The sequence below is a fragment of the Chiloscyllium plagiosum genome, chromosome 30 (genome assembly GCF_004010195.1).
Source record: "Chiloscyllium plagiosum isolate BGI_BamShark_2017 chromosome 30, ASM401019v2, whole genome shotgun sequence".
NCBI classification, from domain to species: domain Eukaryota; kingdom Metazoa; phylum Chordata; class Chondrichthyes; order Orectolobiformes; family Hemiscylliidae; genus Chiloscyllium; species Chiloscyllium plagiosum.
The window spans coordinates 21789405-21810659 of record NC_057739.1 but is presented as its reverse complement, the minus strand read 5'-3'; the positions used below and the strand labels follow the sequence as shown (position 1 = coordinate 21810659).

The following is a 21255-nucleotide window of genomic DNA, read 5'->3' as shown; positions in this document are numbered from 1 at the left end:
TCTCAGTCCCAACCCTCGGACTCAGCACTGCCTTCTTGACCTGCAATCTTCTTCCCGACCTCTCTGCCCCCACCCTCTCTCCGGCCTATCACCCTCACCTTAACCTCCTTCCATCTATCGCATTCTCAACGTCCCTCCCCCAAGTTCCTCCTCCCTACCTTTTATCTTAGCCTGCTTGGCACACCTTCCTCATTCCTGAAGAAGGGCTTATGCCCGAAAGGTCGATTCTCCTGCTCCTTGGATGCTGCCTGACCTGCTGCGCTTTTCCAGCAACACATTTTTCAAGCTATAAACTGTTGTCTGGATGAGCATGAGGTGTCAATGCTAAGAAACTGCCACAGACGGTTAGAGGATATCATCTACATCAATTAAGTTTTGGTGGAAATCCTAAAGTTTCATCAGCAATAAGTGGTCTGCCCCCTGTTATGGGCAGAAGCTGTAATTAGCTTTACTTTTTGGAGGACACATCAAGCAAAAAGATTTGCACTGAGGCCAAAGTCTCAAAGAATTCAGAATGCCTTAGGGTATACGGTAAGGCCATTGGATACCAGTTTCAAGCAAGAACATATGGTTTAGTGAGTGTGTGTGTGTCAGAGAGAGAGAGAGAGAGAGAGAGAGAGAGAGAGAGAGAGAGAGAGAGAGATTGTTGATAAAATCCGATAAATGAAATTGTACAACACAGAAACCAAGCTGTTTGAATACAGTATTCAAGGTTGCTTGGTATTGTTATGAAGATGTGTACTCATGATGTGAAAGGCAGAAAGCCAGAATTGGTTTGTACAAAATGATAAGGGGTAAAGTGTGCATGGTCCCTTTAAGAGGTGATAATCTGGCAAAAAAAAGTTGGGAAACAATTGTAGATACACAGACAGTTCTAAAATTGATACGTGTGTATCAATTGTCTGTGAGATTGATTTTTTTTTATGTTCATCACATTTCTGATAAAGACCTTATGCCCGAAATGTAGACTCTCCTCCTCCTCGGATGGTGCCTAACTGGTTGTGCTTTTCCAGCACCATACGTTTTGACTCCAATCTCCAGCATCTGCAGTCCTCACTTTCTCCTAGTTGCTGAAAACTTTATTGTGAAGCCTCTTCCAAGGATGCCCACCTCCTCCTCCCTCCACAAGGATCTCAGCGAGTCTCTCTCTCCCACTGCAGCCCCCCAGGTCATCTCTTCTGCCCTGAAGCTCTTCAACTTCGTTCTGAAGAAGATCCGCTCCTACAATTATGTCTCCTTCCTCAGCACCTGCCTATACAACCAGCTTAACATCTATGGAATCCAGACAACATTCAGACCTTCTCAATTTGGAGCTGACCAGGACAATCACAACCTACAGCAAATCCCAAGCCTCCAGATCCTATGTTCCACGCTCACAGCCATGAGTTTCCATCTACTCTCCCTGCAGTCAGCCCAGCCCCACCTCAGGGCCACACTCTCCCAGACCTGCAAAGGACCTATGCTATTCTTCATCCTGAGGAGGATCCACACATTCAACAAACGCTTTTTCTCCAGCTTATTGGACATCAACAAACGTAAGCGCACCAAATTCTCACATACTTACCTCCAAACTAGATATTCTTTGACCACTCCAGACCCTTCTCCCAGCCTCTGTAACCAGCCGGATGCTATTATCCGTGCGGCCACTACTACAACTGTGAATGATGACATTACTTCTGCCCCTGAACTCATTGCAGTCACTGCCAACAATACCGCTTCTGTGATTGCAGCCAGAACTACCACCTCCACAATTGATACCAGATCTACAAGCCAGGACAAGCCAGATCTACTGCTTCTGAAACCTCCATAAATGCTGCTCGCCATGTCACTTCGGCACCAGTGATTATCGCCGTCAATCGCCTCTTCCGCGCCCCCCCCCCCGACTGATAACACTCACCAAAACACTGCTGTTGACCATAGTGCCCACCCTTGCACACCACTAATAGCACTGCTTCTGCTTACACTGCTGTAGATGCCTCTGCCTCTTCTACACCCGTGGTTGCTGCCAAATGTGCCACTTTGGCCCCCGCTGACATCTGCAGCAGATGAAAACACTGCTTCCATGAATGTCACTTCCGCCCCCCGCAGGTGCCACCGAACGCTCCACTTTCACCCCCATGACTGCTGCCATTTATGTCACTTCCTCCGCTAATGACACCTATGATGTTAACGATGATCACATGACTGTCCCCACTTCAGGGACAGTCTCCACCTCCATGCCCAGCTCTAGCTCTACACCACACCCCAGCCCCATCGAGTTTTTACCATCCACCCAGACTTCCCCCTCACTGTGGATGAATGATCAGTCCCCTGTAAAGGGCTTAGCTTCATCCTACTACACTCCCAGGTCAAGCAATTTCGTACATGAGACACTGAATTTTTCTTCCACCGAGTCCATGCTTACTTCTTCAATTGTGACTCCCACCCACCCTCTGAGGACTATTTCTCCCACATCCAACATAGTCCATCCTCTTGGACACCACTAACGGGCCTGTTTCCCTCCCTCAACCTCCATCTCCAACTGCTGCCGTGACATTAACCGCCTCCACCTGTCCACTCGCTCATTCTTGCAACGTACAGCCCTCCACTCTCTCCGCTTCAACCCCAAACTCATCATTAAACCAGAGGACAAAGGGGGTGCAGTGGTAGTATGGCGCACCAACCTCTACATCGCCAAAGCCAAACACCAACTCATGGACTCCTCGACCGTAACCTCACCTTCCATCACTACATTTCTGATGAAGGTCTTATGCCCAAAACATCGACTCTCCTGCTTCTCAGATGCTGCCTGACCTGTTGTGCTTTTCCAGCACCACACTTTTAACTCTAACTCTCCAATGTCTGCAGTCCTCACTGCCTCCTTGTTTAGATGTTAAGGCAACCAGCTTGGATATTAGCCAATTAATTTAAACCAGGCCCTAGATATCAAATTCCAATTAAATTTAAATCCGATGGTTTTGACTATCTCTAACCAATCCAACTGCAAAGAAATTAATGTGATCACAGGTATAAAGAAGGGGGCAAATGGACAGGGACCAGACAGCAAACTGCTATCCGAGAAAAACATCTTGCTTACACAGAAATCTCCATACTCTTTAAAAAAGTACCATCTATTCATAAAGGTACACAGCACTCTTGGATAATATTCCTCACACCAGAATTTGATGGAGAGAGGCATTCAGAACAGAAAAATTTCCAAAGAAAACATCCCTCAAAGGAGGACCAGTGGAAGAAAGTTATTTTAATTAACCTGTTCAAGCATCTTATGCTAACTTCCAGGGAAGGTGTAACTTGAATCCAGATCTTCTGACCTAGAGGTCAGGACTCTATCACTGCCCTCTAATGGGATATATAAGGTTAAAGCAGGTCCAGTGTATGGGTTTTTGAAGAAAACGTAAGGCACCACGATACAAAAATACATTCAGGGAAAGCAATTTTGAAAATTTTCTTAGCTTTGTTAGCACCAGATTCTTGGGAGTGTAGACCAATTGCTATAAAAGCTCCATTTCTTCATGGAGAAAAGTTTTATTTTCTCCTTGAAAAGAGTCACCAAATGCAATAAATAAATGTTTATAGACTAAATGATGTCTCTAGGGTTTGGCACTTCTCAGGACACACTATCTTTAGTGAAAACAGGCGCTAATACATTTTACTGGCAGTATGAGCAGCATTCAGGCTTCTTCATGAGGCACTAAGTGAGTTGTTTTGTGGAGTGAGAGAAGTGAATTTGAAAATCATTGTCATAAAATGCACTTAAAGATGACATCAAAACTGGATGTCAAACTTTCAATGCTTTTAAGTACAAAACTGGTAATCAGGCAGAATAGATCAACTCTCGCTATGTGTCAGCAAACCTATTTGGGAAATGTTTGCCCCTTGCTATTCATCAAAGTAGGACCTCACAGAAAGCCTTCCAAAGCTGAACTGGATGAATTGTGAGTCGAGTTGGAGACCTGAATTGTCTGGGCACCCAAACAAGACCAGATGCCAGTTCTGAAGTATCAGCATTGAGATCCCCCTAGAAAACTCTAAAGGTGGAAGATATTATTCAGGGGAACAAACCATTGAAAAAAAAAATGACAACATTTATTTTGGAATGTCCATCATTGGGAGATGTTAGGAACATGAAATCTTTAGTAATGTTTCTTATTCAAATTTGTGGTAAGTTCTCAAGAGCATGAGTATTTTTATTCTTGTGGGAAAGGGAAATAAATATTGTCTTTTCCACAGGGAGGCTAAAAAGATCAAAAGGATCAGAGGGTAGTAAAAAGTACCTGAGCAATGGAAAGTCTTGCTCTTGGTGAGCTGGCAGATGTAGCATCTTTCTTTGTAAAAACATTGGAAGAAAAAGTAAATATGAATTCAGCAACTATCCATTTGTGTGCTACATTAACACAAAGTCACAGCGGGATAATAAATTCAGTGAAATATTTCAATGAAAAGTGACTGAAGATTGATACTGCAGTTTTAAAACTGTTGCTGGAGAATGGAGAAATCTCCAAATTGAAATGGGTGGGATAATAGCAGTCAGCTGATTGATTTGCAAAGAAAGGAGCAAGCATGAAGAAACTGGTGGACACACTGGAAAAAGGACTCTGAACTTTAATACACATACAAGAAAACAATGAGTATTAGTATAATCTGTTGTCATTTTGTTTATTGTAAATTGATTCATTTTAAAAAAGAAAAAATGAATCTGTTGTATTTAATGTGAACGGAAAGGATGCCTGAGACTAATGTGGCACCAGGTAATGGATGTTAATTAAAGGTTAATTTTGGTGTCAATCAGTTGTTATCAATATGGAGAGCTTGTAATCAATGGTAAGGTGTTTTCTGGAGTGTGGTTAATTGAAATAAAGCTCATTTAAAGTGTGGACTTGGACTCTCTTCAAACAGACATGTTATAGTGTATAACTCAACACAACCAGGTGACAAAATTTAGAGGAATTTCATTTTGCCTAAACCACAACCAAACTTTAAATATCTTGCCTGGGTCTACAGCTTGCACACGAACGGGAGCATCACAGCAAATTGTGAAGCCAAAGCCATCTTTGCCACGTGGTATTGTAACCTGAAACAGACAGCAAAAAAGTTACATACAGTTGAAGAATTTTAAAAGAATCATGTGTCCACATTGTACTTTAACTCACTTTAAAAGTTTAAGAAACTGTACAATGCAGCAATTTTTCCAAAAATTGCAGCATTTAATTGAGACGAGAATGGATTAGTCTGATTTTTAGGCATGAAATGGGTGATACTGCTTGAAAAAGAAATAATGCACACTCTTTGTTGAGGAATGGAAAGGAAAGGAAAAATGAACTGCTTTCATGGAAACCTCCCATCTCCATGCACCTGTATGAATGCATGAGAAAGAGTACAGAATAGATTTGAGAATGGTTCCAGGGATGAGATGCCTCAGTTGTGAGGACAGATTTTAGAAAGTGAGACTGCTTTCCTTGTAGAAAAGGGATATGGGTAGATTTGGTACAAGCTTTCAAAATCATGAGGGGTTCTGGGCAGAGCATATAAAGGAGAAACTGTTCCTACTCAATCAAAAGAGAATCAGACAACATGGTTTTCAAATGCTGCGCAAAAGCAGTAAGTGAGAGACAAGAAAACTTTTTCAGACAGGCTGCGGTTCAGGTTTAGAATGCACTGTCTGGAAGTTAGTGTAGGCAGGTTCAGTTGCGGGACTCGAGAGGGCATGGTTTCTATTTGAATAATCATCTAACTTTTAGGGCTATGGAGAAAAGACAGGAGTTTGGCATTTAATCAAAATGCTCAGAGTACTGTCACAATCCGGTGAGTCAAATGGTCTCCTTCTGCACTGTAACAATTGAGATTTGGGAGGAGGAAGAGTAGGTCAAGCAAAGGGATGTTGCTATGATTAGTAATTTGACTTAAATATCTTACTGGAGTCTTGATTACATCATGTGATTTCCATATTTACTGACACTTGCTCATTGAACAGTCTTCTACCATCATTTAGTTGGCATGGACTAACCTGTTAAGAAGTTAATTCCAAAAGCCCCATGAAGACCTTTTCTGCATAATTTAAGCCATTTTGCAATATTTTTCTACTGCATCTTACCTCCCCACCAACACTACAACAGCTGTCAAAATGCCAATTTCCTACAGGGAATTCTCCCATAACCGTGCATTTTGTTAGTAAAGGGGATGTTGTGAAAATTCGGCCTGCACTCCTCTGCACCTGACTATCAACATTCCTACACCATAATCCCTAGGCAGACTCATGACATTCATCCGTTTGTCTCATGATCAGTACGACAGTATTTTGCTGTTTTTTGATCTCAGTAGAAACCGATAAAATTATCATTCTATCTTTTAATAAACATGTGTTGTAGATGCTAAGAAGAATCAAGGTTTACAGTTTAAATCAAAAGAATTTTATTATAAAATGAGCCCTAACCCAAACTCAATCTTAAATGATCATTTACACTAAAGAAATTAGAAGTGCGATGAAAATTGTTACTTATTCTTTAAGCTAAACCTCTTAACATTTCCTCTGCACCCATTTGACTTACTCCCCACAAAAAATCTCAAATCAGATACTCATCTGCAATTACAACATTTAGTCAGAGACCCATTTTAAAAATTCACATATGGACTGAGATCTTTTGGGCCCATGATTCACTTCCAGTGAAGGGTATCCCTTCAAACTTCCTCTATGGTAAACTCCAGTTGCAACAAAGATGTTATTAATGTCTTAAGCATGGTAAAAACAAATGACGGCAGATGCTGGAAACCAGATTCTGGATGAGTGGTGCTGGAAGAGCACAGCAGTTCAGGCAGCATCCAAGGAGCTGGAAAATCGACGTTTCGGGCAAAAGCCCTTCATCAGGAATAAAGGCAATGAGCCTGAAGCGTGGAGAGATAAGCTAGAGGAGGGTGGGGGTGGGGAGAAAGTAGCATAGAGTACAATGGGTGAGTGGGGGAGGGGATGAAGGTGATAGGTCAGTGAGGAGAGGGTGGAGTGGATAGGTGGAAAAGGAGATAGGCAGGTAGGACAAGTCCGGACAAGTCATGGGGACAGTGCTGAGCTGGAAGTTTGGAACTAGGGTGAGATGGAGGAAGGGGAAATGAGGAAACTGTTGAAGTCCACATTGATGCCCTGGGGTTGAAGTGTTCCGAGGCGGAAGATGAGGCGTTCTTTCTCCAGGTGTTTGGTGGTGAGGGAACGGCGGTGAAGGAGGCCCAGGACCTCCATGTCCTCGGCAGAGTGGGAGGGGGAGTTGAAATGTTGGGCCACGGGGCGGTGTGGTTGATTGGTGCGGGTGTCCTGGAGATGTTCCCTAAAGCGCTCTGCTAGGAGGCGCCCAACCTCCCCAATGTAGAGGAGATCGCATCGGGAGCAACGGATACAATAAATGATATTAGTGGATGTGCAAGTAAAACTTTGATGGATGTGGAAGGCTCCTTTAGGGCCTTGGATAGAGGTGAGGGAGGAGGTGTGGGTCATGTTTTACAGTTCCTGCGGTGGCAGGGGAAAGTGCCAGGATGGGAGGGTGGGTTGTAGGGGGGTGTGGACCTGGCCAGGTAGTCACGGAGGGAACGGTCTTTGCAGAAGGCGGAAATGGTGGGGAGGGAAATATATTCCTGGTGGTGGGGTCTGTTTGGAGGTGGCGGCAGATGATTTGGTTTATGCAAAAATGTCTTAAGCATAGCCAGCTTGGGTCAGATTTCTCCTCGTTCTAATATTGTTAACTCTGGAGACTTACAAGTAAAAATTGCTTTCTCTCTTTCCAGCTTTGCTATCCCATAAGTCAAACTGTTAGGAGACTCTGTTAAGTGGTTTAAACTTTTGTAGCTAATACATCGAAAATCAAATGAACTCTGATTGATAGAGAATTATCCTTCAGCAAGTTTAGAACAAACCAAAATCCTGCTCAGAACCAAAGGCATCCCAAGAACATACTTGACCCTTTTCTATTATGTATCTCCCAGTCAACCTGGCCACATCATTATTTACTAGAGGTTAGGTGTTTTACCAAGTATAATCATGTCCTAGAGACATCTAATGCTTTCAGAGACCATCACCTCAAAATAACACACAGGTATTTGCCCAAAATCTAATGAGCCATCACAGGTAAATCAGCCAGGCAGTATCATCCACCAATTACTCAAACTTCCAGCAGGCCCATGGAGAAAGCCTGACGAGGAAGCACGGTGGCACAGTGGTTAGCACTGCTGCCTCACAGTGCCAGAGACCCGGGTTCAATTCCCACCTCAGGCAACTGTCTGTGCGGAGTTTGCACATTCTCCCAGTATTTGCGCGGGTTTCCTCCGGGTGCTCCGGTTTCCTCCCACAGTCCAAAAATGTGCAGGTTAGGTGAACTGGCCATGCTAAATTGCTCGTAGTGTTAGGTGAAGAGGTAAATGTAGGGGAATGGGTCTGGGTGGGTTGCTCTTCGGAGGGTCAGTGTTGACTTGTTGGGCCAAAGGGCCTGTTTCCACACTGTAAGCAATCTAATTATCTGTCCTTCAGGCATGGTAATCATCATCAAGTCTTCCAACGGTTTCAGTGCCCAGCAAAAGACATCCTGCCCACCAAGAGTTGAAAGCCATCAGAGAGGCTTTGACTCATGTGGAGTTAAACCTAGTCATATGCCTCGTATAGCATTACCTCAGTGTAAGAACAACCTGAAATACTTTCTTATTTATGGATAGTCACCTCTTAAAATTTACCTCAGTGAAACAGCATGATCAACAGTTTAATCTAGGAATCTCCCCTACCCCCTCACCACTGCCTCCAAACTCCCAGTCTCCCAACCCCACACAGCACACTGCTATCTCCTTCCCAAAATCCGCAAACAGGACTGCACAGGCAGACCCATTGTTTCTGCCTGCTCCACAAAATTCATCTCTTCCAGTCTCAAAATCGATTTTTTTCTCTTTGTCCAGTCCCTTCCCACTTATATCCATGATTCATCTGATGCTTTACATCAGTTTCAGACTTTCTGGTTCACAGGCTCCAGCCACCTCCTCTTTACCATGGATCTGCAATCCCCCTACATGACCATTCCCAACCCCCCCCACTCCCCACAGGATGGTCTCAAGGCTCTTCATTTCTTCCTGGAAATAAATGCCTGAACCATCCCCATCGACCACCACCCTCCACCTCCTGGCCAAGCTTGTCCTCACCCTGAGCAACTTTTCTTTAACTCCTCTCACTTTCTTCAGGTCAGATGGATGACCCTGAGTACCCGAATAGGCACCAGCTATTCCTGTCTCTTCATGGGGTGTGTGGAATATTCCTTGTTCCAGGCCTATTCCAGCCCCCACCCACAACTCTTTCTCCGGCATATCAATATCATCAGTGCTGCCTCCCTCACTCATCCAGAATGAACATTTTTATTGATTTCGCTTGCAATTTCCACACCGCTCTTACCCTCACCTGGTCCATCCCTGACTCCTCCATTCCTATCCTCAACATCTTTGTTTCCATTTCTGGAGGTGGCCTAGCTCACCAATATCCACTACAAATCCACCAATTCCCACAGTTACCTTGACTATACCTCCTTACGCCCTCTACCTGTAAAGACTCTTCCATTCTCCCAATTCCTCTACGTCCACCACAACTGTTTTGATCCTGACAACTTCAACAAAGAGGCCTCAAAATATCCACCTTCTTCCTCAACAGAGGATTCTGCAGCACCCTAATTGACAGGGTCCTCAGTTAGATCCAACCCACGTCCCAAACTTCAGCCCTCACAACCCTTCCCTCCTACAAAATTAAAAGGGTACCCCTTCACCTACCACCCCATCAGCATCCATATCCAGAGGATCACCAGCCACCATCTCTGCTTCTTTAGCGGGGTGCCATCACCAGACACATATTCCCTTCTCCTCCAGTCAGTCTTCTACAAGGACCATGCCCTCTGGCACACCCTAATCCATTCTTCCTTCAATCCCCCCACAGCCCCAAGGCAATCCTACAACCACAGATGTTACATTGCCTGCTTACTTCCTCCCGCCAGAGTATCCAAGGGCCCAAACACAGGTTCCAGGTTAAGTAGTGCTTTACCTCCATTCAATTTAGTCTACTGCATTTGTTGCTTACAATGTGGTCTCCTCTACATTAGGGAAACAAGTGTAGGCTGGGTGACCACTTTGCAGAACCCCTACATTCTGTCCTCAAAAGACCCTGAACTTCTGCTTGCCTGCCACTTCAAAACAATACCTTATTCCCTGGCCAACATCTATTGTCTCAGGCTTGCTGCAGTGCTCGAGCAAAGCTCAGCACAAACTGGAACAACATAGTGCATTTTGGGAAAGCAAATCTTAGCAGGATGTCGACATTTAATGGTAAGGTCTAGGAAATGTTGCTGAACAAAGAAACTTTGGAGTGCAGGTTCATAGCTCCTTGAAAGTGGAGTCGCAGGTAGATAGGATAGTGAAGGCGGCGTTTGGTATGCTTTCTTTTATTGGTCAGAGTATTGAGTACAGGAGTTGGGAGGTCATGTTGTGGCTGTACAGGACATTGGTTAGGCCACTTTTGGAATATTGGGTGCAATTTTGCTCTCCTTCCTATCGGAAAGATGTTGTGAAACTTGAAAGGGTTCAGAAAAGATTTAAAAGGATGTTGTCAGGGTTGGAGGATTTGAGCTTTAGGGAGAGACTGAACAGGCTGGGGCTGTTTTCTCTGGAGCATCGGAGGCTGAGGGGTGACCTTACAGGTTTAGAAAATCATGAGGAGCATGGATATGATAAATAGACAATGTCTTTTCCCTGGGGTGGGGGAGTCCAGAACTAGAGGGCATAGGTTTAGGGTGAGAGGGAAAGGTACGTGTATGGGATGAGCTGCCAGAGGAAGTGGTGGAGGCTGGTACAATTGCAACATTTAAAATGCATTTGGATGGGTATATGAATAGGAACGGTTTGGAGCGATATGGGCCAGGTGCTAGCAGGTGGGACTAGATTAGGTTGGGATATCTGGTCGGCATGGGCGAGTTGGACCGAATAGTCTGTTTCCGTGCTGTATATCCCCATGAGTCTATGAGCACCTCATTTTCCATTTGGGAACTCTACAACTTTCAACAATTTTAGGGTCTGAGGCATCTTCTCCTATGTCCAAACCCCACACACCAGGCCTTGCTATCACAGGTGTTTAGATCAGAGTGGTGCTGGAAAATCCACATTTCGGGCAAAAGCCCTTCATCAAGAATCCATTTGTGGATTTTCCTGCTCCTTGGATGCTGTCTGACCTGCTGTGCGTTTCCAGCACCACTCTGATCTAAACTCTGGTTTCCAGCATCTGCAGTCTTCACTTTTGCCTTGTTATCACATGGTCTGCTCTTACAAACAACTAATTGTTAGCCACTAATTGTCCCATTAGCAGCCATTCATTCTCCTGGGCTGACCGTGATCCACTCCTTCATCTGTCCAACTGTTCTTCTCTCTCTCTCTCTATCTCCACTTATCATTTACTCCTAACCCCCTCCTTACACTCCATCTTCTGCATTAAAAAAAAACTTTTTTCCGACTACTATAAGTTCTGAGGAATGGTCACTAGACCTGAAACGTTAACTGATTTCTATCTACAGATTATGCCAGACCTGCTGAGCTTTTCCAGCAATTTCTGTTTTTGTTTCATCAACAGCTCCCCTGCTGCTGGAGCTCACTTTAAATGATCACTGATCAGCATTTCAGTAGTCTGAATGGAATCGATGAGATCAATGAAGTAGGACAGATTGCCTCTACCATTCTGAAACCCAGATCTCTATGGCCTAAGCATCATGGGAAAGGACTACTTTCAAGGCCTGCAGCATGTAGAGCTCCTATTCAAATTTCCCTGTGGTTTCCATGTACCCATTGCTGTATCACTGTTAAAAAATTGTCAAGTGGTCAATGCATGTGGATAGTTGCATGCGCTCAAGATTATGACTATAGCTTAGCACTCACATACAACTGATTAACCAGTAACTGCTCCAAACTTTCACACTTAGAAAGTGTCCTTCTTATTATAAAAAGGAGCTGCTGTCCTGCCTCCGCTGGGATCTGGATCTCAAGTCCAAAAAGTCCCTCCTTCTCCTCGGTCAGCAGTTGCTCATTTGTTGTAATATATCTAATCCCAATATACCCTTATAAACCATATCTAAACGGCCAGATTGGATTTAAAAGCTAATAAATTGACGTACATCAAATTTAAAAAAAATGCAACTTTATGAAGTTACTTGATTTATATGTACCTTATATGGATCTTGAAAGATTATATTAAATTAGGTTAATTCTAGTTTACATTTTATAGACCCAAAATGGTATTTAATATCTAAGATCTTCCAGAAGTTGAAATTTAACCAAAGTACATGATTACTTTTACCATAACTTCCAGATTAGCAAGTTCCTGATCTTTCTAGCATTGTAGCAAAAATTCTGAACTTCAAAAAAAGCCACAATATTTAAAGCAGAGTTAAAAATGATTTATGATTTATACTTTAAAGTTATTTACACATATTACTTAATTTTAAAACTGATTTATAACAAGAGAATTAAGACAGTAAAAGCCACAGGTACTCAAACTGTTACTTGAATTCAGAATACTGCAAAACAAACAAAATTAATAAACGTTTCTTTGAAAACTGAATGCAATACATGCTACGGAGTTCATATATTCTATACCTGTTGCCCAATTGCTTGCATTGTTCAATCTCAATAGTTCTTCTTTCGACGGGGTGTACAATTTTCGTTAGTGTTATAAGTTCTAATTTCTATACAACAGTCTCTTTGAGACTCATCTCCTTCAAACACTGAAACACATCTTACATATCCCATTAAATAAATTCATTGCTTCATTTATACAATGAATTGGTGGACACATAACATTTCCCAAAGCTGTGTGTCACTGACTTAAATGGTTCATAGTGGGCTGTACTTTAGTTGGCATAACCACCCATGGGAACTCAGATTTAGAAGAATCACAGGAAGCAACCTTTCACCTCCCAAACCTCTGCTCCACTGCATGTCTCTGAACGATAAGCCAGAAGGTTTCCTGAAAATTTCACTCAGCAAGAACGTCCAGTTGGTTTCTATGAAGTATGAGTATTCCCTTGGCTCTTCCTAATCTTTGCAGTCTACTTCTTGAAACATGCTTACATACTGATGAGAAATATTTATCATAGGACAATGCAGACATTGGTAAATAGGAAAAAAATAACTGAGGATTACATAGAAACCGATGCTGTACTCGGTACAATGTCACTAATAGCTAGTGGACTTTGTCAAAACTTTGGGTAGAAAGACACTTGAGTATAACTGGAGGAAACCCTTTTCTTCTGATTGTCGGTGAAACATTTAATATTCTAATATACTTAAAAATCCTTTATTTCCCCACGGTTCAATGTTACTTTATTTACATAACTAAGGACCAAGCAAAAAAATCTAGAAGCATTAATGAATATTGTATCACTAGTTACCAGCAACTGCAAGTTAAACAATAACTAAAATGATTAATACCTCTGGTAACTTTTTAAAATGGAAATTCTCCAAGTAACATTATAAAAAATCTTAAGTATAAATAGTGTTGCACAAGAGAACTTAGTTCTGACATGGACAGACTATAAACACTGTTGAGTCAAACTTCCTATTTCAACACTAATGTTTACTTTATTATTTCCCATCTTTGTCTTGCACATTAATCACAAGCAAAATATTTTTTTTCATAGAACAGCCATTAATAAAATGCAATAGGGACCGTTCATACAAACAAAAAGACTTCACCATTTATGTCATGTAAAATTTTCCTTCCTCCAGAATAAAGTATAGACATCACAAAGAAAACAGGGACATTTTTAAATTGTTTTAGTCTGTATATTTATATTTAAAAATACAGAAAGAGACCAGTTAGCACATTATGTCTTCAACACTATTAGTCTAATCTTATCCTAGTGAATTCTGTTTTTCCCCCCAAGTAATTATTTAATGCATTCATTAAAGAGTATAAGAAATGCTTCAACAGTTTGTAACCGATCACTTGATATTCTCACAATGCTTCAGATAAAAATTGTTCCTAAACTTCCAATTATTTTTATGACTGTCTTGAAAGTTGTGTCCTTGTTAGAAACCTCAGCTACCAGTAGAAACAATTAAACACTATTATAGAAATTTCATGATCTTGAAAACCTTGGTCAGATTACCCTTCGACCTTCTCAATCCTGGGTGGAAAAACGTTCCAACTACACAAAACTCACCTAATATCTTTTACGTCACATCCCATTAAATAATACCAGTAAAATGAGCTGGACTATTCTGTATCATGGGCTGCCAAAATTGTGCATAATGTTCCAACAGGCATTTAATTCAGATAACATGTATTATGTCTTCACTTCAATCATCTATGCCTTCATGGACAAATCAAGGCCACAAAAATGGGCATCTGCAGAGATACTACTTGTGAGGGTTGATCTGCTCAGTTGGCTGGATGGCTGATTTGTGATGCGGAGTGATGCCAACAGCATGGTCCAATTCTCTTACAGGCTGAGGTTCGCACAAAGGACTCTCCTTCTCTACATCTTCTCATGCCTAAGGCATGATGGTCCCTAGGTTAAACCACCACCAGTCATCTCTCCCCAATGGGAGCGTCCTAAGGTCTAGTACATCTATGGCAATTTTACCTTTACTGTTGCCAGAATTACAGAATAAAATCAAATTAAATAATGGCAGTCAAAAGGTTTCCAGTCACTTTGGCATGGCTCACATTTGGCCTTACTGATACTGCAAAAGCAAGGTATATTCTGTGCGTATACCAGATGGAAGCAGAACAGTTTGTGATGTTCTATAGCATTTAATATTGATTTAATGCACAATTCCAGTCATTTTGAACCAAGTAGGTTGTGTTCAGGCCTGGTTTTAAATGCACAGATTCAGCTATTTTAGGAGCACACCAACCACTGAATCCCTGAAGAAATATTGTTTAAAGTGACAGCTGAGATGACTCAAATGAGGTGATTGAAAGTGGATTGAAAAGATTTTAACACACTTATCCAGTTGCAGACCTCGTGAAAATGCAGTGTTGATCATTCATTGAAGGATTTTTGGAAAGATTTTGAATTTTCAAAAGGAACTAGTCCCAGATCTTTGCAAGTTTATAAAAATTTGCATGCCTGTCAGGAAAAAGTCTGTTTCAACAATAGGGATTTTAGTTGCAGTCCCTCTTGGGCTGAAACACAATTCCAAAATGAAACACAGGCAGTAGAGATGGCAGTGTGCAAGGAGAAGGTTTGGGGGGTGGTGGAGGAGGAATCTCTCTAAAGAAATTTCTATGAGTGATAATGAGACTCTGGATTCCCCAAAATATCATTCAAACATCACAGTTCTCCATCATTCATTCCTGTCAAAGTGAATATACCAGCTATGCGCATTCGCAACGTCTTCTTAGTCAAACTTCAGAAATAAAACTCAAATTAAAAGAATTCCATTACAACTTCATTCAACAATAATTTCAATAATACATTCAAAACTAAACTATTCACCTTTGTGAATTCCCTTGGAGACTTAGAATAGCCACTTCAGCTTGCAATGCTTCATGTAGAAATACAATAGAAGGCTGCTAACTTTCATTGAGAGGGGCAGCAGATAGGCTTGCAGGAAAAGCTCAAACATTACTTGCACTTTATGGCTCAGCTTCAAACTGTACCACTTTGAGATGAGTGGCTGCAGACTTGGCTGACTAGCTAGCTGTTCAGTAAGATGAGACAGGAGTAGCTAGGCAGGCAGCAGCTCAGTATCTCAATGCTGAAATACAGAAAGGATCGGTTGAGGCAAGAGGTAAGGCAGGAGGAAAAGACACATGGTCACAAAACATACAGGCTGTAGATCTTGTCAACTGCAGGATGTGGGAGAAATGGGATTTTTAAAAATTCACTCATGTAACATGGATGTCACTGGCTGGGCCAGCGTTTAATCCCCGTCCCCAATTTCCCTTGAGAAGGTGGTGGTGTATTGTCTTCTGCTGCAGTACACGTGCTATAGGTAGTCCCACACACTGTTAAGGAGAGAATTCCAGGATTTTTCACCAGTCTCACCTGAAGGAACAGTGATATATTTCCAAGTAAGGATGGCAAGTGGCTTGGAGGGGAACTGTCATTGCTAAGTAGCTGAATGTTCAAGATAATAGTTAGTGTGTCTGGTAAGCAGGAAGTATTGGTAGTGCTTATTGGTCAGGTGGAGTACCTGAATGCTAGTCTTAATGGCTGATTCCTAAATATGTTGATAGACAATTATGGTGATTTGATCAACTGAGCATGACACATTACTGGAACAATGGCAGGAGATATAATTTATAGATGCATTTAGCAATCAACCTCTTGTGTGATGTTATTAAACTTCTTGCAACACTGCTGCCAGACCTTTAAAGCCAGGATCCAAGAATTTAGTGGTTGTGTACTTTATTGGACCCAATTTTCAGCATGCACCCATTCAGCAATACATTCCATGCTGGATAGCATGCTGAAATTGTCGAGATAAGGAGACAGCATGAAGTTTGTATTCTCACCGCATCAAAGTGCAGGGTAACTGAATTTCACAAACTAATGTTCATTGATTCATTTCCTTAATTTCTACAGTTCTGTTTAAATGCTTTTCTTTTACAGATCAAAACTTAAAATGACATCTGTTAATTGTCATACATTACTTCATAAATCAATGTCAGTACAATGTAGGTATCCTTCCAATCAATCGTTTTCTCAGAAGCTTTGAATGTTCACAATTTTATAGGATTTGTTGCAAGTCTAAAGATTTATTGAATTTGAAATGTCTTCATTTGTGATTAATGTGGAGATAACACACTAGTCTGCCTTTTCCTCACAATGAATTCAAAAGGCTGTCATTGGATATAGTGTCCATTTTTTAAAAAAAATCAGCTTAGCTTTCATTACAAAGTACATATAACAATATAATCATGATAAAAGTCTATTTTTCAGTTGTTTAGTAAATTATGTGTCTACTAAATGTTATTTAGCTGATGTTGGTTTTAGTTTCTCCCAGTAAAAGTTTTAAAACTTGAAATCTTATTGTATGGTTCCTTTAAGGCAGACACGGAGTACTCAAATCATAGAATCATAAAACTCTTACAGTGTGGAAGTAGACCATTCAACCAATCAAATCCACAATGACCCTACGAAAAGTATCCCACCCAGACCACCACACCCACCCCCACCCTTGCCCTGTAACCCAGCATTTTCCAATGTTTGATCCACGTAATAGACACATCCCTGGACACTACAGGACAATTTAGCATGGCCAATTTTACATGGTGACATGCAAACTCCACACACACAGATGCCAGAGGATGGAATTGATGGTCCTTGGTGCCATGAGGCAATGGTGATAATCACTGAACTACTGAGTCACCATGTGGTTTTAAAAAAGTTATTTGTCTCCAAAGGATTTGTAACATGTAGTCTTCTTACAGAAAACTGAAAAGATGAAATTTAGATATTAAAATTTTCAATTAAGTGAGATATTCTTCCAAGGCACAAGTGATAAGAATACTAAGCCAACGTTAATGTGAAAAGGTTGATTTTTTTTCCATTTGCTCTTCAAATAAGGACACTTACAACATTATTTGTCATTACTAATTGCCTTCGAGAAGCTAGTGGTGCACATATTCACCAACAGGTACAAATAGCATAGCTAGCTCAAAGGTGTTCTTATGTAGGCAATTCCAAGATTTTGAACCAGCAATCATGAAGGAACTGCAATGTGCTTTGACATCTTGAGAGGGAAATGCAGAGCTGTGGTCTGATATACTTGTTGTTGACTGCTTAGGTCTGTCAATAGCAGGCTGCTTTTGATGTTGAGCATGCTGTCAACTCCTGTATTGTACCTTCATTAGGTTGATAACTCATTTTCAGGTATGCTTGCTGCTGCTCCTGACAGGCTGTTCTACACTTAGCAATGAAATAAGTTGGTCCCGCCAGCTTGATAGTAAAATATATAGCGAGGGAATCACTGGACGATGAGGGAAATATTTCTGGTGTAATACTGTTTGTTACTGAAGGCCTATGGTGCCACATGAATGGTTCAAGTAGAAGAAACATCTAAAAATGCTGGTGACATGGAAATCATACAATTATAGCATTTTTACTCCACAAAGACTCAGGCTCTACTGCTGCCTCTTCCCATCTCGAGCTCACCAAATTGCAAGAAGTTGAATTCTGCAGATCATTCCCCCTCCTTGCCTACCACTACCTTCCATCAGTCCACATTTGCGCAACCTGCTAGGTCTGCCGAATCCCATAGAATCTATTGCTTCCTCTCCAAACTCTCTGGAAGCCTATCAATCCCTGGGAGACTTGGGTTTCTCTCTTCCCTTCAACTCCACCTCTGGGCTTGCCAAGCTCTGCATAGTTCCATGAAATGTCAGCAGCAGCGTGCACCCTCCTGGTAGAATGATTGATGGCTCCCTTAAGTTTGGTCTTGACCTCACTATCGGCAGAGATTTTCCAGGCTTTGTAAGACTCTATTCTGCTAGTTTTGGCTGCACTGAAGGAATCAGCAATGAGCAGCGGCAAGGTTTGGAAAAATAAACAAAAACAATAATCTAAAAGTGAGCATCCTATCCAATGGTAGATATTTCTCATGCTCGATGCCTAGTTTTGTGCTGCTATATCTGCTCTGAATCTCTCTCTCATTTCATATGTCAGAGAGACAATACCATTAAAAGAGTACTGAGATTTAAATTAAAAGTTTCAAAATAATATAACATAATTATGAAAGCAAAGGATCTCAAAAATTCAAAGACGATCAGTAGAGTTCTAAGAATAGAAAGCAAACATTTAAGTGTTAGGAAACATCAAAATGGCTGTACAAAACATTAAATTTTCAATTTTATTCATAACTGTTGAAGCTGAAATTTCAGGAAGCATTTCAAAGTTTCACTAATAGATATAAGCATACCTTCAATGGCAGTATATTCTCAATGTCTCTGTTTTCATTTGCGACTGCATTACTTTTCATGGCAACTCCTGAAATAAACAAAAGGTTTTTGATCATTCGTTAACTTTGTCCTGTAGTGAAAGTAAAAGTCCTTTCCGTAATCCAATGTGTTCTTGTGCTCAAATCCCTATCCACTTTTGTGAAATCTTTCAAATCAACAACAGTGTAAATATATGTCATTTAAAAAAACTTCACTAGACTTTCAGTATTGTAGATTTTCTCAAACAACACTAAGGTTTGCAATTCCCCTTTGCCTTTTGTCTTGACCCCTCAATAATGTGTTGAAAAGGTTGAACACGAATAAATTAACATGTAAAAGTGATCAGTTGTTTCAAATCAGAGAAGTGTCATAGAAACATTGGGAACAGGAGTAGACTACTCAGCCTTTTGAGCCTGCTCCACCTTTCCTGATGATCAAGGCTGATCATCCAACTCAAAACGTGCTTCTGCATTTCCCTCGTATCGTTTATAATTTTCTCAGTTGATGCTGACAATCAAAAAGGCTGCAGAAATCCTCAGAAATTTACAGATACATGACTGCAATTTCACAACCCTTAGAAAACAGGTCAGTTGATTTTAAAAATAAAGACAAGATTTAATGTTTTTCAGTAATTAAAGACAATGAGGAGAATCTTGTGCCTTCCCCAGATTGGGAGTTTAGAACATAGAACAATACAGCGCAGAACAGACCATTCGGCCTGCAATGTTGCGCCGACCTGTGAACTATTCTCAGCTTGTCCCCCTACACTTTCCCAAAATCATCCATGTGCTTATCTAAGGATTGTTTAAATCTCCCTAATGTGGCTGAGTTGACTACACTAACAAGTAGGGCATTCCACGCCCTTGCCACTCTCTGCATAAAGAACCTGCCTCTGACATCTGTCTTAAATCTATCACCCTCAATTTGTAGTTGTGCCCCCTCCTTTGGTGGTAGAGGACATTTAAGTAGGTGAATTGCAGAGAAGTGGGAGGCTACAGGTCCCCACCTATCACAATAAAGCACTGCCTAACAGTTCCACTTCAAAGCCACATTCATCTACTGCTGTTAATCCCAGCAGATCGGAGACTTGCATGCAAGGAGCACATGGGACCTTTTTTTAGGAACTTTGTTCCAAAGTTCCCAACAGCTGTTCAAGGCATCTGACCACCAGAACCCACTCTTCCTGCCAGTCCTTTCCCCTCTACTGTTACTACACTGCACCACTTGTCCTGCCATCACTCACCTATCCCTCGTTCCCTCTTCAATCTAATGCCATGTAACACCAGCGCCACCAGCTCCCTTGTCGTGTAAATGGGTACAACAGAGTTGCTGGGCACATATGATTCTATCCGTACAGTATACTATTGCTGTCCCAGCGTTCTAAGAACTTCCAGTTTCATGACTATTACCCTGACTTTAAAAGGCCTTGAAAAAGGCACAGCTTCTTGCATCAGGTACAAGTTTTAAATTATGCATTAAAGTTATAGTTATTCCTGAAGAACTCATTTGGTTTTGAAAGACTAATTGTCGAATGCCGAAAGGTATATTACATTCAGTCCAGCATTCTCGACATTGTGATGAGCAAACGTGGCTTCAGTTCACAAGTTGCTGCACCACACTATCCCAATCAAACTGAAAGGCTGATGCAGCAGTGAAAATTGCAAAATAAATAGTTTAAAAAGAGTTAATTCAGCACATATGTATATAAGACAATTCCTGAGTGGAGAAAAATAACTACTGAATTCATGGAGCAGTCCAGTACAAAGATTAAATTTCAGGCTATACCCAAGGTACTCTTCCACAGGCACAAGCTACTGAAGCCAGAAGCAATAACAGTTATGTGTAACAAAAAAGTGCAGAAAACCTAATTTTGTTTTGAGAATACTAAATTGGAAGGGGACTAATATACTGGCAGGGAAATTTGCTAGAACTGCTTGGGAGGATTTAAACTAGTAAGGTAAGGGGGTGGGACCCAGGGAGATGGTGAGGAAAGAGATCGATCTGAGACGGGTACAGCTGAGAACAGAAGTGAGTCATACAGTCAGGGCAGGTAGGGACAAGGTAGGACTAATAAATTAAACTGCATTATTTCAATGCAAGGGGCCTAACAGGGAAGGCAGATGAACTCAGGACATGGTTAGGAACATGGGACTGGGATATCATAGCAATTACGGAAACATGGCTCAGGGATGGGCAGGACTGGCAGCTTAATGTTCCAAGATACAAATGCTACAGGAAGGATAGAAAGGGAGGCAAGAGAGGAGGGGAGTGGTATTTTTGATAAGGGATAGCATTACAGCTGTGCTGAGGGAAGATATTCC

The 21255-nt window shown here is 41.5% G+C and overlaps 1 protein-coding gene across 11 annotated transcripts in view; it reads right to left on the bottom strand.

The window, feature by feature from the left end:
- Positions 1-21255, bottom strand: part of rgs3a (regulator of G protein signaling 3a) — a 298899-nt gene that overhangs the window by 170803 nt on the left and 106841 nt on the right. For 10 of the 11 annotated variants that reach the window (XM_043720033.1, XM_043720039.1, XM_043720038.1 and 7 more), the window contains 2 exons: positions 18916-18983; positions 4990-5071 (listed from right to left, as the gene is read on the bottom strand). In XM_043720033.1, coding sequence (XP_043575968.1) covers positions 4990-5071; positions 18916-18983 — 150 coding nt within the window. Of the gene's footprint in view, positions 1-4989; positions 5072-12639; positions 12922-18915; positions 18984-21255 lie in introns of those variants that run through there. The other variant, XM_043720042.1, reaches the window with a different exon arrangement.